The 27530-nt window shown below is 37.3% G+C and overlaps 1 protein-coding gene across 2 annotated transcripts; it reads left to right on the top strand.

The window, feature by feature from the left end:
• The first annotated feature begins 524 nt into the window (after nucleotides 1-524).
• EIF3E (eukaryotic translation initiation factor 3 subunit E) lies at nucleotides 525-21172 on the top strand. 2 transcript variants are annotated; one of them, XM_057375777.1, is made up of 14 exons: nucleotides 525-651; nucleotides 2378-2492; nucleotides 4433-4489; nucleotides 5485-5602; nucleotides 8788-8830; nucleotides 9276-9380; nucleotides 11362-11487; nucleotides 12935-13059; nucleotides 13754-13880; nucleotides 15766-15867; nucleotides 16216-16325; nucleotides 19234-19336; nucleotides 19797-19931; nucleotides 21013-21172. In XM_057375777.1, the coding sequence occupies exons 1-14, from the start codon at nucleotides 562-564 to the stop codon at nucleotides 21049-21051; spliced, it is 1395 nt and encodes a 464-aa protein (XP_057231760.1). In that variant the 5' UTR covers nucleotides 525-561; the 3' UTR covers nucleotides 21052-21172. The 2 variants fall into 2 exon arrangements, with proteins under 2 accessions (XP_057231760.1, XP_057231761.1); XM_057375778.1 differs by lacking the exon at nucleotides 4433-4489.
• The last annotated feature ends 6358 nt before the right edge of the window (nucleotides 21173-27530 follow it).

Below are 27530 nucleotides of genomic sequence, written 5' to 3'. Positions count from 1 at the left end.
GTCTCACCATGGAGAGCTTGGAACCACGGCCAACATGGACCAACCCTTAGCAAACTTTTCATTTGGTGCCAAGGACRACTTAGACYACTTTTYAGATCCTCTTTGCCAGATTAAATGAAGTCAAGCTCCCATACGACGCACAAAATGTGGGGGCYGGACTCGCACCTCACGGCTGCTTTCAGGAGATGYTCACCYCTCCSTAAGTSCCACTCCATTGAGCTGGACTGCCCCAAACTGTCGCCCAGCATTTGTTCACCCAACTCGGCCCTACCCCAGCTCCCACACCGTGCCCTCGGACCGGCCCTAAATCCGCCTCGGGCACAGGAGCGGTGGAAGTGAGGGCAGGGAGAGAGAGAGAAAGCGCCCAACCATTGCAGCCGCCGCCGCCCCCACTTTGCCTCCTCACCGGGCCCATCCGCGCCCCGCCCCCGCCGCCCGCTCCCCTCCTCCCCAGTGCGCAGGCGCCAATCTCTCCCCGCCGCTCGCGGGGCGGGGCCGCGCAGGCGCAGTGCCCACAAAAGCCGCGCCGCGCCTCTGCCCTTCCTCTCTGCCGGCGCCAAGATGGCGGAGTACGATCTGACCACCAAGATCGCGCACTTCTTGGACCGGCACTTGGTCTTCCCGCTGCTGGAGTTCCTCTCGGTCAAGGAGGTGCGTGTCTCTTCTGAGGGTGGGAAGGCTGGCTGCGGGCGGGGGAAAGCGGCGAGCCCTGCCGCCAGCTGCCGGTGCTTCCCGTGGGCCTGGGCGCGACGCGGCCGGCGGCTTCCTCCAGTGGGCCTGGACCCTGCGCGGGCCTGGCGCCGCCCGTCAGGGACTCAGAGCCTCCATCGGGAGGAGCTCGGGGCTCCTGTGCCGCGTGGGTTGAGGGCGAAGCGTGTGGGGCTGCTGAGGACGGGACGGGAGCGGGGCCGAGCGGAGGCCCGAGGGAATCGCTCCTTGATCACGCCGCGMGGCTCCTCGCCCGCTCGCTTGCGARGSAGCACAGAACTCCTGCACTTTCTCCTTCCCCGGATTTGGTATAGTGTCTTTCCCTCAGTTGYGTTAGGAGAAGGGAAAAGCCGAAGGTGTCCCTCGCAGTCCCATAGTGTGTGACACTGTATAGCCCTGCGACTCTTGGTGCTAGGGCTGTCACGCAGCCGGAGCTCAGGGCGGTGTGTGGGSTTACGCCAGTGATATTGATTTATTTTAATTTGAAACCCATGCCGTCACGAATTTGTGTTGGAAACAAATATAAGTCTCTTCTGGAGTTATCCCTTGTTGGCCTTATTTAGATCTTACGTTAAATTGCTACGAAGAACCTARTAATGCTGGAGATACCTCAGACGAGTACTTCAGATACTTTAGACTAAASTGTTATCCGTCTGAATTATTTTAAAATGTAAGCAAAATGTGCAAAGTTACATAAATTTTGAATTTAAAATACATCTTACTTTAGGCTTCAGAATTGAACTGATTAACATTGAGACAACTTGACGTAACTCACTGTCATGGCTAGCATGTGGATTTTGCATAATGTCTGTCATCTTGGGRCATTTTACATTAGCATTCTTAAGATAGCTGAAGTTTATTAAACAGTTAATTTTGTAGTGTAAATGTTGAACAACACAATGTTCAGAGCCATRTTAAACTTGTGCAGATTCTATATCTGAGATGTCTATAAATGTGGTGTGGTGAGTTGTAATACAGCTCTCGTGCAAATGTGTGTTTGAGGAATATACTGGATTTGGCTCTCACATACATCTTCAACGACTAACAGCAGTTTGCAACTTCCTGCAAAATTATGAACTCTGAAAAACAATTTGAAAAGCTTAAAAGCACACCATCCAATTACATAGCCACTCTAAATTTGTTCTTGTGCTATAGACTTAGAAATATATTTTAGATTAATCTTCACTATAATTAAATTATAAATTTAATCTTGTGCATCTCTTCTGAGATCCGCTTTAAATAATTGAATTAGTCCATGCTGTTCAGCATTTTATTTAGTATAGGAATAGTATAGGAATACTTTAGTAGGAAAGTATTCAGTACTTTGAAAGAAAAATATGATGATGGTTTTACTATTTTTTTAAGATACATGGATATAATTTTGCAATAGGACTTACTATTCTTGTTAAGAGACTGGTAATGTTACTTCTAATTAGCTTTTGAAGTACCTGCTTTCACAGACAGCAGGAAATATTTGGTATTTTGCCAAGAGTGAAAATGCAGAGAGGCTTTATAGTGGGTATTCTTAATGGTAAAGCTGTGAGATTTGATATTTAAGACAATTCATTTGTACAGAAGTCCATAAACTGTTCCATAAAGGCAACTATATAGTATGAATTGAAACTCTTTAACACTATTCAAATAAATCTGTTAATAATTCTTATTTCAGATATACAATGAAAAAGAGCTACTCCAAGGAAAACTGGATCTCCTTAGTGATACCAACATGGTGGATTTTGCTATGGATGTGTACAAAAATCTTTATTCCGATGAAATTCCTCATGGTAAGCTGCTCATTTAGATGTAAAACCTGTTTTGCAGCCTTTCTATTTAAAATGCTAAATAACTGATGGTAATTTGCTTGTTGCATTCAAAAGCTATATACTGTTTAACTTTGGTGTTACCAAAGGAATGTGCAATACTTAGACAAATAGAATGCCCTAATCCTGGGAAGTTTGGGGTTTTTAGTCTGGCTGGAGCTTAACCTTTGAGTGACCTCTGGAGTATTTCATTGCTGATTTGGTAATTTCAAGCACTTTAAGRTAGCCTAATGGGAGTTGCACTAGCTTTTCATCTGTCAAATGCAACACTATTGCACGATGATTTGGTGTCATTTGGTGACTTTTCCTTTAAAGYATCCAATATGTTAAGACTATAGTTRCATTGGAAGTAATTCCATTAATTTGTCTGTGACTGATTTTTAGATTTTGAAGAGAGAAAGATATTTTTAAAAATGCACGTTTTCCTCAATTCTGTCAATATAAAAATTGCTGCTTTTCTGGAAGAAAATAAATTTTAAAATTATAATGGACATTGTTTCTTCCTGTCTTATCCATGACTTTAGGAACTTTGCTGTTTACTACTTAAGTTTCTATCATCTTGAGGAGCATGGGGAATGGGGAGAAAATGAGATTACCTAGCTTTCTCTAATTTCTGTCCTTCATGGGTGTTTTGATTCTGAGGGGTTTTTTCCTGTTTTTTTTTTTTTTTTTTTTAGTGGGTTGGGTGTTTTGTTTTTCTCCCTGACCTAGTCTTGCAATATCCACGTCTTCCTCTATCTCCATCTTCTTTTCGTGTTGGGGAATTCCTCTCCTTTTTCTTAGCTATTGGGACTACAGTCTATTTTGCCTACATCTTRGGAGGAAGCAACTTGGGTGCTGTTGCATTCTTCCTCTGGATCTTGCTCTTTTCAGGCTCTTGAAACTGCAGAGGTGGCCACTTGCCTCTTTGGAAAGATACACAGAGAACTAATAGACTTATGGAGATTGAAGTCAGTGTTTAGTCTTGGTCRATTTCAAGACCACATCTGTACTAGCATTAGATGTTATTATGGGTRTGTCTAGGGTGACACATGAAACTTGTAACATATAATGAGAGCCAGAGGATTTCGTTTCTGTGATCTAAGAAAGAGTTGTAACAATAGCTTCACCTTTAGGTTACTTAGCAGTTCTACTGATTAAAAGTCAGGCTTTATCAAGGCTGTAAAWAATCTCAAAGTTGAGTAGGTATTCCTCTTTCTTTCCCTGCTTCAGCCTTTTTAACCTGTTGAAGAATATTACTGTTATCAGTAGTAAATAAGAAGTAAAATACTAAGGTAGTAAGTGACACAAGAAATAGTAATTCTTGCAGACTTCCACAAAGTAAATATTCAAATRTCTTTGGAATTCTGATCATAGCCAGTTACTTAAGCAGACTGCCTAAAWGTATAACTTCATAAGGTCACAGCTGCAAGAAAGTTGAATGGATTTGCTCCCACAGAAAGCTCTGCCTTCATTAAAGATCAGCGATTTCCACAATTGTTTGAAGAGAGTATAACAAAAACATTGCATCTCTAAGATTTTACGTCATCAGTTTGGCAGGATTTGGGGTTTTCTTTGAATAATGACTTAGCATTGTTTGGTCTGTGGCTTTTATTGAATTGACAGAAGCAAAGCTAGTTCTTTCACACAAAGTCTGTTGTTCAGGGTGCTTGCTTGCACAGCTTCCTATGCAAAGGTGTTAACTTACTCTTGAGATCTTTCTGGTGTCATCTTCGTCTATCAGCGCTTATCAGAATGTGTATGAACAGGTGGTTCTTGTGGAATCACTGGTGTCATTAGAAGTTTACGCTGTTCTTTTTTAAGACTTCACTGTTTAAAGTACTCAAAACTAAGTTCACTTACACATTTATAATTAGAAATGTCCCTGCACAATTTATAGTTGCTTTTGTCTTGTCTTCCATGAGATCAACTTACAATTACACATCCAGGAGATGTCGCAGGAAAACATTTTCGTATTCTTAGTAAGTCAACTGAATGTTTTTACTTTCATCTGTTTCCCCTTCCTCTTTTATAATCTCAAGAGTCAACTGAAGGTGGAGATAATTTCTCCTTACTGGAACACTTCCTGTCAGGCAAGTTGTTCTTATATATAGGTTGGGTCACCATTATGGTGTTAGTCCACCTTGGATGTCCTGTTCAAATATCTGTGTAGTCAAATCATGAAAGAAATGGTGACTCTGTTCTCCGTGGCATTCAGTGTTCTGGTGTGTGGCTCCCTTTCACAGTTTCCTGCATTTATCTCCTGGGATTTAGTCTTGGCTTCTCTGATCCCATATGTTTCTTGGGTCACATAGCCAATGTCAGGGTGATTTTTCCTTTGTTTTTTTTAAACATACACACTGGGTTTGTTTTTTTTGAGTCTTCATTTTATTACATTGCTAGCACATGGTGAGGAATTTGTGGTCTGTGTAAAACAATCACTCTAAAACTTTTAGTTCAATTTCCTATGAATTTTTCATGAAGGGCCTAGTGTCTCCATTAAACACAGAGTATTCAAAATCACAATTTTGTCGGTTTAGCGGCTGGAAATTTTTCCTATCAAGTTTTAGTTTTCTGTAAATGTGCTTTCAGAAAGTGATCATCAGCCAGAAGAAAATCAATCTTTGTGGTATCATTGGACTGTTTACTTTTTTCCAAGTTTGTTTGGAATAAGTGAACGTAGTTAAAAGGTTGTTTTTCCCTTAATGGAAGACTGAAGATATCTTGTCTAATACAGACTCTGCTTCAGCTATACCTGTTCTCTGGTGGCCTCCACACATGAGGAAAAAACGCGGATGTTAGGAGTTTTTACTAAGTTACAGAATTGTAAGGTACATCTGGATTTGAGACTTGACTGAGAGGGCAAGTGAGGTAGGAATTGGGAAGATGGGTTCAAATGTCAGCACCATGGATCTACAGGTTGGTTCATCTAAAAACTTAAAGCATTATATTAAAATCTTTTCGTTTATGTGTTCAGCTTTGCGTGAAAAAAGAACAACTGTTGTTGCACAGCTGAAGCAGCTTCAAGCTGAAACGGAACCTATTGTCAAGATGTTTGAGGATCCAGAGACTACGAGGCAAATGCAGTCCACTAGGTAATTTCTAGCATAAYTTGTCAAGATGGCTTATTGGTACCTCTCCAGTGTTGCTGCTAGGAATGCTTTCTATGTAGTGACTGCRAGAAAGACATTTGTATTTCCAGACAGTATTTAAGTAGTGCTTGTGGTCAGGTAATTGGAATTACTGGACACAGTTTGCTATTTTCAGTGCTTTTACCTTTTATGCAGAAGGCACTATTGTTTGTAATGTTTATGAATCAACTTGGGACAAGTGACAGTTGTCATCCAGTGCACTCCCCAATCACTGGGACTTTTTTGTTTGGTTTTGATCAGGTTTAGGGCTTTTTGAGGGGAAATATGGGTTAAAACAGGTCAGATTCACTTTTCTGCCTTCCACAAAGGATTATGGAGTGTCATAGTAGTCTGGGAGGCCTGGTGAATAAGCATCCTTTCAGCCTCGAGCACATATTTCTTTAAGGTGTTCTTTCCTTTTTCCCCTTACCCTCTCCACCCCCAAACTGTTCCAACTTGTTGTAAGGTAGGGCTTATAACAGTCTTTCTAAGATCATCCAATTTCTTAATRTTTTTATGGGAGTAATAAAATAGATTGAGTTTGTCTACACATTTTATCTAAGGTCTATCAGAGTTTCACCATGGTTAAGCTTGAATTGGGCTCTGTGGGAAAGAGTTCAGCTGTAGTGACTGAGGAATAATTGCATCTTTGGTAGAGAGGTGAGCAGGTATTTGTCTGGCATAAATTACTGCTCATTTCCTTTACATGGGAAACATTGTTATTGCTATTATAAATGTGTCTTRCAAACTGTGGAGTATTAATTGGATCTCTTCTTCAGCCTTACCTGCCCTAGAATTTTAAATATTGTATCAGAGCACCTATGGCTCAACTTGAAGGTGATTGCGGTACTTGTTTATTGTTATGCATCCACTGATATGGAACACTGTTACTTTACTTCTGGAATTTCTTAGGAAAATATTGTATGCACAAGATCTTCTTTCTAGTCTTCTGAAATCTCAATGAGTATACCTTTGTTTGGGAGCAAGCCCTCTAAAGAATATGGGTACCTTAAGGGAGAGGAACTTGATTAAAATTTGCTCTTTGTTTCAAATACAGATTATCATCCATTTTTCTTCCCCCTGCCACTTTTGGCATAGTTTTCAGAATTTGATATAGRTTAATTCAGATCTTGGTCAGTGCAGAAATGGTGAGGTGCAGTGTGTTATGTCTCAATGCATGCATGAAGCAAGATGTCAGTAGGAATCATGAAATCTGTTAGCTTTGCAGCATGTCAAAAGTTATTTTCCTATCCTAGTATCACCAGGATAGAAATGTTGTACTTAAGATTGTATTGAAGATTCTGTTGTAAAAAAAAAATGTTAATTACGTAAGCTGCCTTTGTATCTGATTTCAGAATGGATGTTCAAATCAGATAATTGCATAAAGAAACTGTGTTTATGACTTGTGATTATATAAAGCCAGGAGCCACTTGCTTTTGGAGGTATAGCTTTGAAAGTCCCAGTTAATATGGCAGTAGAGCTATTTGAAAGTCTTCTTGTTATTACCACAGCTATAACATACAAAGATCTTGTCCAATTCTTGCTTTGCCTTATTATTATTTTATAATAATACTTAGCCTAGAAGGAAGTTWCTAAAATACAGGCATTTCTTGGGAAATGTGCTGTTACTTGACTTYTAATTCACAGAAGTTGGTCAGTAGTATGTACTTCAAATTAGAAATGCTTCCTTTGGGAGCTAGAGATACAGGCAATAAACGCCTCCAATATAACTTGCCTAATGCTGTAGAATAATGGCCCTACWACTCATATGCAGCTTTTTGTTTTACAGCTGGTATGTGATTTTTGTTTGCAAAATGTCTGGAAACTTCACAGCTTGGAAATTCTGGTTTTGGTTATTGGGTCAGCAGTAGTTCTAAYTGAGATTGTGGTTGGATGGTAATGGGTACAATGGGGCTGAAAGAAAGATGTCCATCTGTCTAGACCTAAGTAGTGTGCTGTAGATAGTAGAAAGAACTTTTGATTCTTTTGGGAGTTCTGGCTGGTGATTTTGAATCTGGATCAAATTCATAGCTGCCTATTATCGGGACTTTAGATCCCAGCTTTTGATCCATGACAGCACTGTTAGGAATATCCAAGTCTGGGAAATTATGTGTAAAGGAGACTTTGCAGGTAGAAGTTCTTTCAAGAATAAGCCAAAACATTTCACTTTTCTGGGAGTTGGAGGATGTTGACTTTAAAATTACAGAGTGATAGTATTCCTCATCCTTAAAGTATGTTCTATTGGAACAAATCCATGAGATTATTTAATTGCTTTCATAGGTATGATTGGGGATTGTAATTTTTGGCTCACTTGCCAATTTGCCATTTCCCTGTAGTATAAGACACTAATKAAACAAATTCACATTTTTGCAGTCAGTTGATTTTAAAGTAAATGGGAAAATCCTCCCTTGCATACACTTTTTACTGTATCTTTGTCCCAGGGAATTTAGAGCTTGCCTCCTGGAGGCTTAAACTTCTCTTTAGTACTAAAAGAACAAGCAGTATTACCTAGATGAATGGTAAATATAAAACAGTCTTCAGAGGTGTGATCATATTACCATCGATTTTTAGAACTTACTAGTATGATTATTTTTTATAGTTTTGTATTCTGCAGATATTCGCTGTGGTAGAGATATTCCTGYGACCCACTCTGTCTCAGTGCTAAGCGTGGATAAGCTTCCTTTCTATTTCTATTTACTTTAGTCTTTGCTYCTGTTAAAATCAAGGCTGTTTAGATTAAGTGCTCTGGAATTAGAATGTGAGACTGGCCAGAACTCTAATGCAGAATTTAACTTYCATACTGAAAGCTAAGGATGCTATCAAATTTAAAACCTGAAAATTAAGTTTTAAATAATTTAAAATTAAAATTAAATTTAATTAATTTAAGCTTTTCTTAACTGTAGTTATTGTTGCAGGTAGCATTCATTATTTAAAATAAGAATAATCTAAAAATTTTGAAACTTCCTGACACTTTTAGYCATAGATAACTATTTCTGTGGCTGCTTTTGACCAAGTGGAGGAATGTTACTCTAAACTCATACTCAGTTTTGTGTATTTTATTTTTAAAATTGTGTTGCATTGTGTAGTGTGTTGGATGGTGAGTATCAATTCGTTTTGTAAAAACATTGCTTTCTATCCTTTTATTATAGAGATGGTCGGATGCTGTTTGACTACTTAGCTGAGAAGCATGGGGTAAGTGTTTTAGCTGTTGGAATTCAGTTCTAAGTATGTCCACCCAACTTCCCTCACAGCTGACAGTGTTTTGACCAAGCATGGCCTAGCATTTTGCCCTGTCTCCTGTCAATGTACCTRAGAGAATTCCTGATACTAACATTTAAGCCTTTGAACTTTGAATTTTTATACAAATAAAAAAAAAAGCTGAAACATAATGCTACCTACACCTGTGTAACTTAGTGTGCTTTACTTTGTAATGCAAGATTTCATCTTTTTCCAGTATTGGTGTAATCTTTCATGGCATAGCGTGGATTGAGAGTATAAAAGTTTTCTATTGTCTTTTCCTATATACAATATCTTTTGAAAAGCTGCAGATTTCAATGCATACTGTACTATTAAGATTGGCTTGTGACAGCATGTTTCTTTTTTAGTGAATAAATGCTTTTACTGTATTCCTTTTCAGTTTAGGCAAGAGTACCTAGATACACTCTACAGGTATGCCAAATTCCAGTATGAGTGTGGTAACTACTCAGGRGCTGCAGAATATCTCTACTTCTTTAGAGTTCTGGTAAGTTTTGGTTGGTTTTTGGTTTGGGGCTTAATGGGGTGTTTTTTCAGTGAAATAGTTCAACCAGTAAATTATCTGTAATACTTTTTAGAATATAACACTTGAACTTTTTGAAACAATTACTGTATGCCAAAGTTTACTGATGCTTATTAACAGTTAYTATATTGTTCAGAAATTGTGTTACTTTGAAGCAGAATTCAGAATTCTTCTTTAAATTTGTAAGTCTTGTAACAATTATAGAATATGGCAAAATGAATACTTGTGTTTATGRATACTTGATTTTGTGCACAGATGTWGTCAACAGCAGTTGAAAGCTTGCAGGTGGATTGAATGTAGTTGGTGGTAGTGGTGAACTGCTAGCTTCTTGTYTGAACACTCATCTGTCCTCTTGAATTTTGTGATGGATTTAAGAGTATAAGTAATCTCCCTATGAAATGTAAACAGCTTAGATGATAAATGTAGAACTAGATCCATCATCTCTGAACCAATTCTTTTCATGTTGTAACTCATATAATTTGTTACATGTGGGAATGAAYTTTGAGAATAAAGATTAATGTCTTGTAAGAATCTCAACACAGTAAATTCATTGTTGCTGGTCAGTGAATGTACTGCTTYACTAACAAWTGGAAATTYAAGGTAACTKCTTGAAAATGTAGATAATGTAGATGGAACAGGTGCAGTACCTAAAGCAGTGATTATGAATAGCTACCTCTAATTAAGTCACTTGGAACCAACACAGAGCATGTGAACTTTCTCAGCTAAGTATCTACTAAATTGGCAGCTCGGTTGATGCAGTTTAAATCAGTATTTCATGGATCTGTGCATTGATTGCTGAAACTGTGGTTCATACTTTGATGCTAATTTCTATTCCTATCTAAAAGTMATCTTAACTCTCTGAAATAGTGCTAGAGCAAGCCACACTAATTTCTGTAATTGGAGTAAAGAAGAAAAATTAGAAAATGTATCTTTAATCAGAAGAATAGGGTTTAAAGTAGGAATGAATTGAGTTTTTAGTTCAAATTTTGATGGGAAAGCTGATTTTCAGTGTTACAGGTTCTCTRTGTGCCAAGAGGGGAAGTGAAAGTTATAGATGTAGGTTTGTGGGCAGCTGTCTTTCATTCTTAATGCCTTAATTCTGGCCATAGAATTGTGTTCTTAAATGTCAAGTAACTAATCACAAAAAACAAAGTACTGATTTTGTGCTGGTAATGGCTTGATACAGGACTTTAGTTACTAATTCTAATGGGTTGAGGATTTGTTTAAAGTTGTGTGATGAAACATAATCTGTGAAAGAACTATTGTAACTAGTCTGARAACTGAATTTGACACTATGAATTATATTATATAGGAATGAGTTACATTATATAACTCGTTCCTGTATTAAACTAACACMGCTASACCTTAGGACTACCCTCCCAGGAAATTGATTCGCTGCTGCAAAGTTGCAGTTCTTCTGGACATTTCTGTAATARGTACACTTCTGGGCAAGGCATTAGCAGGAAAAGTTTGGAATGCTATCTTTTTGAGGGTGGTTACTTACTATTATGAGTTCTTCAGGAATCTGCATTGTAATAACTTYGTTTTACTAGTTTAGAAGCATTTTTATATGATGAAACAAAAAAAACCCCAAATTTGGAACTAATGTGTCAGCTGCTGCTGAGCTATTTTTATTTTTTTTTAACTAAAACTGCAACAGCATGGATCTTTGTCTTTCTTTGACAGGTTTTCCTGATTTCTGCTTAAGAAATTTTACWATTCTTTCTTCCATGCCTAGGCTGYTTTTTTGASGGRAAAAAAGCCGACTTAATTTGGAGGGTTAGGTTTATGTAAGAGAAATGTCTTATAAATGAAAAATACTGCCAGAAAATATCTTCTGTAAYTTTAAAAGGAAATAATAATTTTTAATTATTATTAAAATATAGTAGTATTTTAATTATTACTAAAATGATTAGCATGACTTTGTTGCTATTGTTGCAATTAGGTTCCAGCAACAGACAGAAATGCTTTAAGTTCTCTTTGGGGAAAACTGGCATCTGAAATCCTGATGCAGAATTGGGATGCAGCCATGGAAGATCTCACAAGACTAAAGGAGACAATAGATAATAATGTAAGTAAAATCTTGGACATCTTAACAAGATGAGAAGTTAAAGGTACTAGTACTCAAGTTTAATTATATATCACTTCCAGTCTTGTTTAAGAGTAGTTACTACCTTTYCACTTGATACTTTCATGYTGRCAATGGGAGAGTYGAAGGATGCTTGTGAAGAAATAATRAAGCATTCTTTTTCAGATTGYTTGCMTCTTGACACCTTAAGAATTTGTTATCTATATTTTTCAAATGCATTTATAGTAAACCAAAAAAAATTCTAAAGATGAGTTTGAGGGCAAAGTATCATTCTGTGAAATTATTGCTTAAATTTCAGATACTTGTACTATTAATTTTCTGTAAAGAATAAAATGCATGTAAATAAACTRTGTKACCTCATGAAGACAGTGCTTTTGACAGAAAATGCAAGRCAGCTTGTGTTTAGAAATAGTTTTTAGCTCTTTCAGCTTCTTGACAAAACTCTCCTGAGTTCAGGTGATCACCAAGAGCTTAAGGGAAGAGTGGGGCTGCAGTATAATTCAGAGCAACTGAAGGGATTAGGGACCTCTCATTCTTCCTCTTTGCTTGTGGAGCTTCCCTGGCAATATTTGAGATGTCAAAGACTCTCCAGAATCAGAATCTTGAAAAAAAAGATTTTTTTTTGTGTCCCCCAGTTGTTCTTTGTGWATGTGGCAGATAATTAGTCTTAAAATATTTTCTTCTGTAATTTTGTTGTCTTTGTGATTCAGTAGGGTTATAATATACTATTTGACTTGTTCATTAMATTTCCAAGATTTTTTTAGGGTAGAATCATAGCAGTTTGTTGTCTTGCTCTTTGGAGTAATGATTACTTGCTATATCAGTTCATCGTCATTGTGTTACTTTGCAGTGTTACTGAAGTGCTATTGAAATTTGGAGCTAATACAGGTACTTGGAGCTGAACCTTTGTTTGTCCATTATCAGCAAGTTTAAATGAAGATAATTACATTATATTTTTCTTGGTGGAAAGTGATGATAGAGTTTCATCACCATCTGAGGGTCTACGGCAAAAAAAAAAAGATCTTGTGAAGATTTAGAAAGGAGGTTAAACAGGAAAGGTGAAGAAGCCAGATCATATCTGAGGGAAGGAGGAATACAAGGAACAAAATTCAGAAATAAAAAGAGAAGTAACTTAGGTTAGTATGGTAGTCTTGGAAAGCTAAAATCTCTGCTCTTGTTATAAAGGAAATGCAAGTTTTGGCAAACAGTTTGAAATATAATATTGGAAAATTTATTGTGCTTGTAAATTGCAGTAGATTTATCATTAAGATGACAAAAAAGCTGGAGGTCAAACYWSGCCTGAGTGATGACAGTTACAAGGAGCTAATTTAAAATCACAAACTCTTGAGCAGTTACAAGTTTCTGTGAATTAGTATCAAGCAAGCTTTATGTTGTGTCTGACTTGAACCAATGTTACATTTTCTCTTAGTCTGTCAGCTCTCCACTGCAGTCTCTTCAGCAAAGAACATGGCTCATCCACTGGTCTTTGTTCGTGTTTTTTAATCATCCTAAGGGGAGAGACAACATCATTGACCTTTTTCTCTATCAGCCACAGTAAGTTGTGTTGTACCATATGGGGCTCTTTAAATCAAATTGAAGRCAGGTGATGAACATGCAATTTTGCTGAGCTTAGGGCTGCAGGTGTAAAGGTATTGTTCTATTCTGATTTTGTTAGAAGCTGTTAAAGAGGATTCTTGAGGGAAATCAAGTCTAAAAATGAAAATTGACATACTGTATCTGTTTATGAGAGGATTGGCTTACTATGTGTAGATCTAGAAGTCTTCTTTGCTCTCCGTTGGATGCTCTCAGATAGCTTGATACCTTTCTTTTATTGTGGCATCCAAACTGCACACAGTACTTGAGGTGAGGCCATTCCAKTGCAGAGAAAAGCAGGACAATCTCCTCCCTTGCCCAGCTGGTGATGCTGTGGTTGATGTCCACCAGGACACACTGGGGCTCGTATTCAACTTCCTGTTAACCAGAACTCCCAAGTGCCTTTCTGCTGTCCAGTCTCTCATTCTCCAGTCAGTACACTGATCCAGGGTTGCTCTGTTCCAGATGCAGCATCTGATGCTTGCCCTTATTATACTTGAGTTGATATTTGCCCAGCCCTCTGATTTCTTTGTCAAGATCTCTTTGCAGGGCCTCTCTGCCTTTGAGGAGTTAACAGCTCCTTCAATTTCAGTGTCATCAGCAAACTTCAGTATACCTTTGAGCTCAGCATCTCATCTGTATTTTTTCTTTCTAGGTATCTCAATGCAATTCAGACAATGTGCCCACATATCCTCAGATATTTGACTACAGCMGTCATAACAAATAAGGATGTTCGTAAACGCAGACAAGTGCTGAAAGATCTAGTGAAGGTTATTCAGCAGGTAAGGGCTGTGGTGTCTGGTATCTTCTGCCTCTGTTTTAAGGAGACTTCATGATAACTTTCTTCTAATAATATACCTGGGTTAGGATTTGAGGTATTTTGATACTTGTTTTTTGTCAATGRAAGTTTTTACTGAAGTAAAATGCCTGTCAGTCAATGGGAGGACAGAATAATTTTTTTCTTCTTTCACATAAATGATCAGTGAGTACAATAGAGTATGTACTCATTTTTTTCTATATGATTAAATGCAGAAAATTCAATAAGATCTGAAATAGCYTTGGTTCTAATTCTTTTTCAACCATCTATACAAGAAATTGTATGAATAAGGGTTCTTTGTATTTCAAAACCACTGAATTGTGTGTGTGCATTCCCTTGATAAGGGTTCTGTTGTCACAGTTATATTAGGATGGAGATACAGAGAAGAGCAATAAAAGAATTGTGCTTGGTAGCAATCAGTGGGGTTATGGCCCAGATTTTTTATCTAAAATCAGCATGTCACTTGTATACAAACCATTGCACTTCAAACACTTGATAATGTTGTAAGTAATAAACATTATATCTGTGTGTATATATAGAAATGTGACAGAACAGTTATTACAGGCTAGCAATCAATTATATCCCCTGCAAGCATTTGGGAAACTACCTATGCAAAGCACAACCAATATGAAGATCAAATTTTAGTCATACCTTAATCTGATTTTTAAGCATTAGCGTTCACCAAAAGTAGCATAAGAARCTATAAATTAATGTTAAGTGTTATGACTCATCTTTTATCTTTACCTAAAATGTGATTTAGCATTGAGCTTCTAATATAATATGAATTTCTAATGCTTGAAGTAACATTTTACAACTTATTGCTTTTGTTTAATCTTGCACACCATTAGGATATTCTTCTTGAAAATACCAACTTGGGCTKTGGTTTTGAAATCTATCAGATTTCTTGGTACTCTTCTACTCTGTATGATTCATGATATTAAATTGTCATGTGGTAGAGATTTCACAGATTTGAAATAGCTTATCTGGTACTGCTCTAGTAACAGTAAAAGATTTTTATACTTGCAACATCTTTGCAAATATTGAACTGATAGGTAAGCAGTTGGTTGCTTGTTAAATTTAAGAGATGGTTATTCTAAAACTGTTTTGCAAAGAGGCTATTAATAATGGTTAACAAGTATAATTTTGGTGTGAAAAACATTTACATATAGAACTGAATTTTAAACCTAAATAATGAGATTGTAAATGCAGTTTTTTGGGGAAGGAAAAAATAACTTAGATCCATAGAGAAAAATAACTCTTAGGAATTCCCTTAATCTGTTGATCTTACTGGATGCTAAAGCCAATATTGGTATATTGATTTAAGCATCTTAAAATATGCATTAGCAACACTTAAGGGGATGTTTAATTACATCTGAATTTGCACACTAATACTTAAGTATTTTGTGTATAGAAAGTAGCCTTTTTGTTAGCTGTTGTCCATAAAAATCAAATAATCTTGTTAGCTGTGTTGTCCATGAAAATCAAATAATCATTCAGWTTAAAGGATTTGGTGTTGGAGTCATCTTTGAAATCAGAATGTAGGAAGATTGTCATTTTATGAAATTTGGATGGTTGATACAGAGACAGCTCTAGTCCGTTGACATTTTCTGAACCCAAAGATTGCAGCATTAAATGCTGAAGGTGAAACTACACCTCTGGCTGTTTAACCAGACTATTGGGAGCAACTTTATGTTGCTTTTATAAGAGAAATTGGAAAGTTCAACTTCTTTTTTTAAGGTGATGTATGGACTTGTTTCCACTATTGGGTTTGGGTTTTTTTTTAGTATAAGGAATACTTGAGGGACCACTTGGCCTTGATTTCTGATGTTTTTCCTATTTTTTTTTCACAGGAGTCTTACACATACAGGGACCCTATCACAGAGTTTGTGGAATGCTTGTACGTTAACTTTGATTTTGATGGGGCACAGAAGAAGCTGAGGGAGTGTGAAACAGTAAGACTTAAAATATTTTTAAGACTCCTTTTCCTCTAAGTAAAGACCTCTGAAATACACAGTGGCCAGCTAATTTGTTTGAAATAGTGTTTGATTTCCATTGCCAATGTTTTTTGATAAACTTTAATTCACATTTGGGTGGTGTTGGGTTTTTTGACAGCTCAATGTAGTTAGATGCTGAACCATGAAACACTGAAAGATACTGCTAAACTATRGCTTTTTCTCCACATCTTTGAACATAGCAATGTTCTTAGGTATACTATGTGCTGCTCCTAGTTACTGGCAGTCTGCCACTGAATTTCTGCTCACATGTTTGTTCTCACCTTCCCTTTCTGCTTACACTCGCAGGTGCTTGTGAATGATTTCTTCTTAGTGGCATGCCTTGAGGACTTCATTGAGAATGCCCGTCTCTTTATATTTGAGACTTTCTGTCGAATCCATCAGTGCATCAGCATTGGGTAAGGGGACATMTTCATTTATCAGTTCAGAAAATCAGTCATGGATGACAGTTTGACAAACTGTGTAAACTTCACTGAGAAAGTACTCAGTTGTCAGATAAAATTCTAACTGAAATCTCACTTGCATGGTATTTTTGTTTCTAGTTTTATAGCTCTGATGTGATGTACGTGAAATACAGTTATATTTCGGAGTTGAATAATTGCTTTTGACTTGAAAACAGTCTCTCTCTACTACCTCTAGGCCCCCAAACAAGCAGTAYTTCCAAGTTAAAACTTTGATTTTATGATTTGAAGTTCTACTGGAACTCTACTGRATTTAATGGGAACTTTCATACCCAGTGTCCCCAAAGTCCTGGTGTGTTCATTTGGAGCTCAATTCCACATGTTGAATTAGAATGTTAATATTAAGTTAATATGAATTGCAAATACAGTAATTGCTTAAATTGACTACTTTTTATTGAATTATAGCAGGAATCTTTATAAACAGTGGTAGCCTATAACACAACTGTTGTTGCATCTCTTTGTTAATAGGCATYTGTAAATCTGTGTTACTATTACTTGAACTTTCAAACAGGTATAAGACTAAGCTGTATTTTATATCACTTGAGAGTATTAAATACGTGTTTTAACAGTGTGATAGGAGAATAGTGGTGTTTGTTACAGAGTTGTAATCAGGATAGATCTTCAGAGCATTTGCTTGGAAAGGATCGAGAATGCTTTTTTGGCCATGTGTGTTGCTTTTCCAGGAAAGTACCTCTATATTATGTATCCCATGCGCTTTTGCTGCTTCACTGTAGGCTGCAAGGAGACTCTAAAATGGGATCAAAGTGCTGGAGGAAGGTCATCCCTTGTGTTAAAGGTGTTATGAAGTTCTACGTTTCTTAATAGATTTATTCTTTATTCACTAAAAGATAGGTGTTACCTGATAACTTCAGTTGTTTTATGTTAAAATTTAAAATCTGTGTAAATCTCAAAGCTACAAGTTGAGATAAAATAGGTTTTTACATTCTTTTTACTCTTATCATTTTCATTCTAAGATTTTTAAGTTTTACAGATACATGTGCAAGAAAATAATAACTTGTATAAAGGTGCGTTATTCCTGTTGTGTTGCTACATGTATGTTTGTTTAAAAAACACATTTTAGTTAAAAAAAAAGCTTTTTCTAAAGCAGCTGAGCTAGTAGTRGAATGTTGATATAATAGGAAAAGGTGGAATTATTTGCTAGGTGATGTAAAATACTTCATAATTTCTGGCTTGGAATGGTTCTCTGGAAATCTGTGCCTTCTTCCCCACCAAATACACAAAGACTTTTAAGGAAAAAGAGAAGTGCAGGTGTTGTAGGTTGAGAGTCATCTGGTTTAATCCTGTGAACCCAATTTCAGCTCTGAGCAGGACCCACAGCAGTGTTCCATTATGCTGCTTAGTCAGAAATCAACTAGGAAAGGCTCTGTCTCCAGGAATGGAGGTTCCACTCTGTAATCCCACAGTTGGGTTGCTTAATTCCCAGTGTAGTGGCAGTAGCCTTTCTTGTGGTCACGTGGAAGGGGAGTTACTTTATCTAAATCTTACTAATGTTTCTAAAAGAGAAGTGTGAGAATTACACACATCCCCATGTACTTTGAGTTTAGTTTCAAGTCAAATGCTTAACATCACTGATTAGGGATAATAAAGTGACTGTACATTTTTTTTTCTATTAAAATATCTCATGTTCTACCCAGATGATCGATAATTCCACAAAAATTTACATGCCTGGTATCTTCTGCTCTTGTCTGCCTTTACAGTTGCTCATTCAAACTCAGATTAAAAGGTCTACTGGAGCAGGCGCAACTGGGGTTGGATTTTACTTCCCATTATTTTGCCAAATTCAAACCCTTGTTACCCATTTGCTGTGTTATTTTGCTGAAGTGAGTCAGTGTAAATCCAATATTTGAAGTTATTTTGGTTTTTTTTCTATTCAATTCATGTTTATCTGTGGGGAAAAAAAGGAATTTGCTTTTATAATTGGGAGAAAGGTCAGAGATMAAGACCATATAGGAGAGACAGCTTATAAAGAAGTGTATGTAGAAGTCCAGCCAGGGAGATGAGCTAATAGTTGATAATTTGTATCAAGTAAATACTTTATAATCATCAAGAAGAAAACCCCTTTTTCAGGTGGARAAAAATATTTTTAAGCAAGATCCTGTAAAATGGTGAGAAGTTGACCTCTTGTGCAACTCAGTGTAGCCAGCTGGCKTTTTAGTCATGTCCGTAGCCCTTACCTCATGTTTGTTACCTTAGTCCGAATGCTGATGGAAGAATGAGCGTTACAAATACTCTGTGTGAGCCAACTGCCAGCAGGAAGCTAAAGGAGTTAGCTGGAAAGCCACAGGAAACACTATTAGGAGAAATTATTCCTGGATGAGAGTGCTTGTTTGATTAAGAATTTTCCTTTCTCTGTTCTCCCCCACTTTGCTTCCTTGAAATTGCTAGAAGCTTGAGCACAGTGTACCTGTCATATCTTCTGTACAGGCTCTGTCTCATGGGTCTTGTTCCTGAGCTTTGAAGTGAAATTTTCTAGCTGAACATTTTCCTGGAATAGTTAGTCTATACTTTCATGGCTGCTGATTGTATTTAAATAGGAATAAAAGGCAATTCAGTTGTTATTTTTAATCATAGTGGTGGTTTTATATAAATTTCTTACTTACAGTGGGGATGGGAGATTGTGCAAGAGAGCAYGTATRTRAGTTTTAAAGTCATTTCAGTCAAATGAAAGTAAGCTCCCCAGGTATGCAGTATTTATTGAATATAAATTTTGGTTTGTACAAATCAGATTTTGTGTTCGTTTAACTCATATTCCATAATCCCTAATTATGTTTGCCTACATCAGAGAGAATCTATTTTAGCATTTAATAAATTTGTTATCTTTTAGTATGTTGGCAGATAAACTAAATATGACTCCTGAAGAAGCGGAAAGATGGATTGTCAATCTGATTCGAAATGCACGATTAGATGCCAAACTGGATTCAAAGCTGGTAAGACTGTACATAGAATTATGGAATGGTTTTTGTTGAAGAATGTTAAAGATCATGTATAGTTACTGTCCCTGCCAGGACACCTCCCACTRTACCAGATTGCTCAGAGCCTCATCCASCCTGGCCTTGGGCACTTCTAGGAATGCAGCAGCCACAGGTTTTCTGGKCARCCTGTTCCACCCTCACAGGAAATCTAAACCTACTCTCTTTCRGTTTAAAGCCAGATYGATCTGAGTGAATTTGTTGAGTTTTTCATTAAATTTTTTACTTCGTCGGCAAAGAAAAACAGAAATCAGAACTTTCTGTTCCTGAATAAACTGTAGTGGGTTATTTATTATGTTGTGATCTTGTCTGTAAGATGATCTGTGAAAGTTCTGAAAGCAGAATATTAGAATATTACATTAAAGGTCTTTGCATTTAGAGCAATTGTTACATTTGTTCTGTCTTTGCTGGGTTTTAGGGCCATGTAGTCATGGGCAACAATGCAGTCTCACCTTATCAACAAGTGATTGAAAAGACCAAAAGCCTGTCTTTCCGTAGTCAAATGTTGGCTATGAACATTGAGAAGAAACTGAATCAGGGTGGTAGATCTGAGGTTGGTATAAGTTATGTTTTTCTGAATTCTTGCTGTCTTTTTTTTATGAGAAATAAACTTAAGTATAATTCTTAACCTATGCCTTAATTCACCAGATATGCCTAATCCTAGTTCTAATACTAGGAATTACATTCGAAAAAGCTTATTTTCTTATGGTGAAGATTAGCCAGTGGTTGTTGCTTTCTTTTGGCCTTTTTCCTCATCATGCAATTTTCTTCTGTTGCATAACTGTTTCTGTCGTTTTCTACTCTGCTTCCTTTAAATGGTCTCCACCACCTGGAAATGGCAGATTATGAAGTGTGACCTATGAAAGTAGTTATAATGCTTTTTCCAAGTTGTACTTGAGAAATTATAGGTGCATATGTGGTGTTGAAAGAAAAATGAATGGCGCTTAAGACTGGAATATAGAGGGGGAGTTGTGCAAAACTGTTTAACCCATTTAATGAAATTCTAGAGAATATAATTTAAGTCATCAAAACGTTTAAGTGGAACCAGTGAAAGTGGGAAAGTTGGCAAGATTATGTGGCTTTGCTTCCCTCCACATTACTGTGTGGGAAGCCTAGTGAAGGGGGAACAGCACTGTAAAGGGGATGGGTAGCTCTGAGGTCCACTAAGGACCCAGCCATACATCTTTAAAACAAAAAATGTCAGAACAAACAACACAGTAGAAGAGCTTAAAAATTCAGTGTTTTATTGGGCTTCCTCACTGCTTGGCTGAAATACTGGTGKAAGTTGGACAAGCAGTAGTGCACTAGTTTATTCTGTTTATGGCAAGTCATGTGAAACTTGTGTGCCATTACTTTAATTTCAAAACACAGTTGAAAAATTATCCTGTTATATTGGGTTCTTCTAGTTTCTTTTTGAAACTATTAGCTTGGAGGACTCTAGCTGTATAACTCAATTACAGTATGTGTGTCTGTTATATCAACATTGGCTTTAATCTTACAGGGTATCCTTCACTCATTAACAACATTGCCACTTCATATCCTTATACAGTATTARAATTGTTTAAATTAATGTGTCATAAATTTCAGTAACTTAGATAATATAGTAATTTCTTCTAATCTTTATTCATTTTTAGGCACCTAACTGGGCTACTCAAGACTCTGGCTTCTATTGAAATACTTCTGCAGTGAGGAGAAATCTGTTTGACTAAACAGCACATAAATATGTAACCTTTCTGAGAAAAAGCAATTATGAGTGAGAGCTAATGTTATTTGAATAAAATTGGCTACTTTTAACAGTATGTGTGTGTCTCATTTAAATAGAGTCTTACGTTTTATAGAAGTTTTTAACTTCATGATATTCTACAGCATTTTGGATCACATTTTGCAAAATCTAGGGTGTCAGTTCTACTAGGCTTGTTTGTACCAAATACTTTTGCTCTCAGGGCTGAGTTTGGAAGCAGGGATTTATAGATTTTTATTACCTATTGCAAATGTTGCATTTTAAAAAATTGAAAGTTTGTGGTACAAACAAATAATAAACCATGTGCACCATGTTTGAACATGTCAAGCCAAAATCTTTTTTTTGCACTTCCATGGTTTTGCTTGTTACAGGGGAAGCTTGAGAGAATGAAGGCATATGTAGCCTATATAATTTAKGAAACCTAACATAGTCTACATGTAGACTAATTGGAATAGACCTTCTGTGTTCATGCTTCAGAATTTTTCCTATTTGAAATCCCGTTGTTAATCTTGCCCCATCTTRTAAACTTTCTGGAGTAGTTTTTCTGGTTGGAGGGAGAATTACAAAAGGCCTGATGAGTGAGCTGGATATGGTTTAAAACTTCCATTCTGAAGTTCTTGAGATTAGTGATATAAGGGAACAAAACTCTAGTTTAACTACTGGAAATTGAAGGRTGTTTGTAAGTTTCTGGGGTTTTCAGCTATTTTGCACTTGCCTGGATTTTCTAAGCTCCTTTGCACTGCAGAATACACTGTAGTGTCTTTAACAGAAAATCACAGATCATTTTTCAGAGTTCTCAGTCAAGTGCAGTAACTGATCAAGGAGGTGAATGTGGATGTTAGAAAGGAAGAGGCGCTATCTCTGCATTCAGTTTCATATTTAAGGTTGAGSGGAAACACCAATGACTCAACTTCAGCTATTCCAGCTGTGTACCTGTTTCCCTCTTAACTCAAGTGCTGGGATCYATCTATGTGTGTAAAATTGTTTCGGCTYGCCAACACTCCTGCTTATTGTCTGRAATTACATRTTGGCTGGGAAAGGAGGAACAGTTTAGTAATGTTCAGGCTTAAGGCAAAACTGGTTTTTACTGTTGTGTTCAGTCCCTTCARTGGGAGGATTCACAGCAAGACAGGTCTTCAAGGTGCATGGGAGACAGGATGAGTAGCAATGGACACGAAAGATGGGACAAATCCAATTAGATTTGAATGGGAATAACAATGTTTTTAGCTTTTTGACCTAGAAGATGATCAGTCACTGGAAGCAGTCACCCAGAAGGGATATGCAATCTCCACCTTTAGATTTAATAAGTACCTGACCACCCTGATATAAACTTGCTTTGAGGAGGAAGTTGGACTGTTATCTTCAMAAGTCCCTTCCTTGGCTAAGCAACTGCAATTTAAGAAGTGGTAGAAACACGCAGTTAAAAGTAGGTTGCTGCTGGACTATGAACAAGGTGCAAGAATGCAGGTCTACAGCACAAGTTTATGGATAGGGGTTGGTTCCTAGGATGGGGATGAGGAGTCTGAACTGGAGCTGAAGTTAGGAAACTACTCTCCAAAAGCAACTTACTAAGGCTGAGGATGCTCTATGCCAAGTTTCTTATTCCCCAAGTTTTCTGTCAAGGGACTGACTAAATTGYGATCTGTAGCTTCACTGTGCACTATCTATATTGTTACAACCCCAAAACAGTCACCTTAGAACAATTCAGATTGTGTAATAGCCGTGTTCCCTGTTAACACAATCATAGAAGTGCARTTGTGTAATAATTAAAGAATTTGTAAATGAGATAAAATTGGAATGTTTCTTTGTAAACAGCAGGGACCAAGGCCCACATACAGCTTTCTCTTTGACAGGAAGAATTTACTTAAAAGTACAGTTTTGAAATCGTCTCATCCCAGGAGCTAAATAGTGTCTTATCAAAGCTTTCTGTTCTCTGAAAGGTTTCGGCCCTTTTGTGTACTAACTGTGTAGACACAGAAAAGGTACATGCAGACTGTAGCACTACTGAAATACTTKGTAGCTTTGTGTCATGAGCCAGTTACATGAAGTTTTTAGGGAAGAGCAAAAGAGGGAAGTCAAAGTGTGTTGAAAAGGATGAAGCTGGCCAGAGTGAATTTGCAATAGGTTGGCAATAGATGAAACTTTTCTTCAAGCATGACAATTGCAAATTCTGTCATAACTTTTCATTGACTAAGCTTTAGCAATCTCATTAGTAGCAATATTTTATAAACATCCAAGAATAGTTGTTCTCTAAATTACATGAAGATAAGGTCTATTTCATGCCTCTTGTTTTGGCTTTGCTTTTACAAAGAATATTTATAGTAACTGCTAAATGAAGCATTGGAAGGGGAGAGGAAAACTGTTTTAAGGCTTCCCTCTCCTTTAATTTTTGGAAGGGATAAAGGATGGAAGATGGGGAAATCTAGTGCTTCTCCTTCTCCAAGGACTGTTTAAAAAATGAAGGGGTTTGGTTTTTTTTTTTTTTTTCCAGTAAATTTGTTGAGCAGATGCAATGTTATCAAGCATTTCCTCCTTTGTAGAAAATAAAGATTGCTGTTTTCTCTTTAAATGACTGTAACATGTAAAGCTATGATTCTCTGGGGGTTAMAATACTTTATCTATCCTATTTAGAAAAGATGTGTTGCCATGTTTGTGATTATTCCAATAAAATTTTAATAGTTTCRATAAATGTCTTCTCAATTCCCATTGTAGAAATGCCATCAGAAATGAAGACTGCAAAAGCCAYTTAAGGATCTTTAATTGAAGGGTGTGGTAAGGCAACAGTGTTGCTYCTTGTAAAGGGCTCCTTTTATGGCATGTGAGAATAGAAGAAGCRCGTGAGGGACTTTTAATMWCAGTTGTTTATGTAACCTGTAATAYCCAGGAGGAAARCAAAATCAGATGCCTGTGARCTATACATTAAAATAAAGGCTTAAACTGAATCCCAACCTGCAGCTTGGAAAGGCAGATGTTTTCTGCTCCAAGTCATCACTAGGTTTTATAGCCTAAGACTCTGTTGTGCCAACAAAGACCACTGACTGCTGGAATTGTTGTGAGTCAGAATGACGAATAAGCGAACATAGGAGATCAACAGAAAGTGCTGAGAGCACAGCATGGCTGAAAAGTGGACTTGGCTTTCCTTTATCATTTTGTAACTCAGATGAGGATTTGGGGTATGTGCTSTTTCTGTAAATAAACAACATGGAAACAAGTAGATGCCTTATGCCTYCCTCCTTAGAASRAGGCTTCCMAYGCTGGTGGGTAACAGCATGGTAAGRTGATTAGTACCAACAATAGGCTACCCATGAACTGTGGGATGTGCATGTGAGCTCTGTGCAGCTGGATTCATGGATAGGAGTGTCCTTAGAAAGGATAGCAAGTGGCAATGGGAATCTAGTTGTGAAACAAATTCATTGCCATGTATGAGCAGCCAGCTGATCAGCTGTAAAATAACTTCCTTTACTTGTGCCATGCAACTCTGACTAAAAGTGTAATTTAAAGATGAGAAAATGTGAATCTGCAAGCCTCCCAATGAATGAGAATTCATTGTGTGAGAATGAGCAATGCTTTGCCAAGAACAAAACCACTGATATACAGGTGTCCAATGATATCCAATCCTTATATTGTTCCCATAGAGGGTGGCTATAGTTTCTTAGCAGCTTGGGCAAAGGAATTAGCTACATATCTGCATCTTCCTTGACTTCACATCATGCACATCTTCAGAAACAGTCTGTTCATTGCCCAGTGCATCCTCAGTGATGGAGTATGTTTTGAGTTAAAATCTTTATCTCYCCTTGTAAAAGAATAGCAGAGTAGACCAGGCATAGCAGACCTCACCTGTCTGCACTGTGCCAGTGGAAGAGTCTAAACTTCTCCATCCACTGTCCCAAAGTATCTTCTGTGTGAGGGTTTGTATTCATGTGTGCACTATGGCCACTGGACAAAGCTGAATATTAGTAACAGGTGAAACCATAGTGCAGTGTACACATTCCACAGCTTAAGGTGCTTAAAAGATGTATGAATTGGATGATTATCATCTTGGATCTCATCTTCCTGCTGCTAACCAATCCTGAATATACTAAGTTGGCCATGAAGAGAAATTTTAATGCAAAGAACTTCAAAATTTGAGCTTCTTTCAGTAGGTGGACTTGTTGCAGTCAGCACCTACTGTTAGTGTAAGAATTTGTCATAAAAAAATGGGGTGCTGCTTGTGAGAGGTTGTACACACAGCAGCAGAATTTTGGAAGGGTACTGGCTATGCTGCTCAGCTCTGACTGCCRTGGCTGAAGTGGCCACAGGCTGGAAATTGCACTGAGTTTGTAAGAGGTGGGAATGTGCAGATCGTGTTCTGCTAGTAATGACCTGGGGCAGGGCAGGTGGAAGCAATTATTTAAGACAACTATCTGTTTATATCCATGCTGAGAAGGCTGAATTGTGTTGCTRAAGAGATCAGAAGTGATCGTATTTAAGGAAATATTGTGCTGTGCCAAAGAACCATTTATTGACCTTGTGACTGAATAGTGAGGCTGCTTGTAGAAGGATTAAGATTCTACCTATGGCTTGGACAGAGATTTCTTGTATAATCTCACAGCAAAGAAATGTATTCTTTATGTCCCCTCATAGGAATTAGAAGTACCTTTTCTGAGTTTTGAGGTATTAGTTTAATTACTTCTGTAYGTTTTCATATTATACAGTGGGGCCCACAAAAATTCATTGTGTTATTTGATAATAATTGTTTACATAATGCATAATTTAAGGGTTTTTTTCCTATTTCTACTGCTTTAAGGAGCATTTTCCCTCCCATGATGCCAGATTGATACATTTTTGAAGAGGCAAAAGGTGATGACTTTAGGACAATAATAGTTTATCCTACATCMAACTGCATTTCATCCTTCTGACTTATATAACCTTGTGTTATATGATTTCCTTAATGTAAAAACCCTTTTCCTAATGAATTGAGGAAAGGAACAAAAACTTTTTTGTAGTGCAGGAAGTTTAAAGTTTGATAAATTTATAGAATAGAGAACAACCTGTTTGTTTCTTTTCTGTAGGTTTATTTWTTTTCACCTTACTAGTGCTGTTTGTTTAATGCTGTGCCTTCCTTACTACATATGTAGGAAGAGGCTTATTTCAACTTCTTTTCTTCCCTGGTCCACACTTCATATTGCCTTATAAATCTCCCTGAAGGATCTGAGACTTGCTCAGGGCAGTCAGCTTCCAAAACTTTGAAAACATTTATTGGAAATTATTAGTAGGAAACATATAATCCAATATGTTGTATGATTTGAATATAAAGCAAATGTTACCAAGAATAATGGCAAATGTCAGATAATTTCTGAGTCTCCAAGAGGTTCAAATTAGGTTAAAAGTAAAAGAACACTGATCTATTTTGGCTTTCAACAAGGTTAGATATTAGTTTCCTGGACAAATTCAATGAGTGTTTTCAACAAATATACAGTCTAAACTAAAATTACACAGCTTAAAGATACTGATAATTTGCAGTGTCCTCGCCAAGTAAACAGAATTTATGAGARGTCAAACACTTGTGATTATGGAGTGGCCAACTATAGATTGAGGAACTTAGTTTAGACAGCCACTTAATTTCAAATTTTGGCTGCATTTAGTGGAGCGCTATAGGAGCCTATTGGATCAAAGGTGCCTTGTGCCAATAGTACAGTGAAGGAATACCCCTGATGTGAAATGAGCTTTCCATTTTGACTTCACTCAATCCTCATCCCCCCAAAAACTATTCAGCTGCATCTTRTGTATATAATTTGTCTGTCAATTCTCTCAAAAAGGGGAGCTTATGTTACTTGGAGGGCCTTCATGCCAATTCCAAAATGAAAAGCAGTGCACCCTGCCAATGCAGCAATTGCCTGCAGGCTTATTGAATTTCTTTCTTCACTCCTACTCACCACCAAAACCAGATCAGGGGGAAAAAGAAATCCCCCTAAAAACCTTGTTAGAAATCAACAGAACTAAAAGCTGATAAAATACTGTTTATTCCTGGGGGGGGATAAAAATTATATATTAAAATTATTAATGAACTATCATGTATGTGCTTTGCTCATGTATAGGGCCAGACTCAGCAGGACTGTTGAAGATGTAGGCTGAGGGAGCCACAAAGAGATACATGGGGTGTTAGTTTAAGGCCACATATTCCAGTACCCCATCACGTTCTCTTTATCTTCACTTCCCCTACAGCTTGTGAGTTGGTCCTGGGGAGAGAGCCAACACAGCCCTCCCCTTCCACCTTCTGTCTGCTAGTGCTGCTCTTGTGAGAAGGGATATCTRTCAGCTGGCAGGCTCCATCTAAGTAACAAGTAGCACCCATCCATTAGTTAAATCTGATGCAGGAACCATCGGCTCAACGCTGCTGGTTCCAGAGCAGCATGGAATTTGAGATGCAGA

Source organism: Malurus melanocephalus, unplaced genomic scaffold (genome assembly GCF_030028575.1).
Source record: "Malurus melanocephalus ecotype Western Australia unplaced genomic scaffold, MMel_1.1 scaffold_258, whole genome shotgun sequence".
Classification (NCBI taxonomy): Eukaryota; Metazoa; Chordata; class Aves; order Passeriformes; family Maluridae; genus Malurus; species Malurus melanocephalus.
This window is presented reverse-complemented; position numbering and strand designations above follow the sequence as displayed.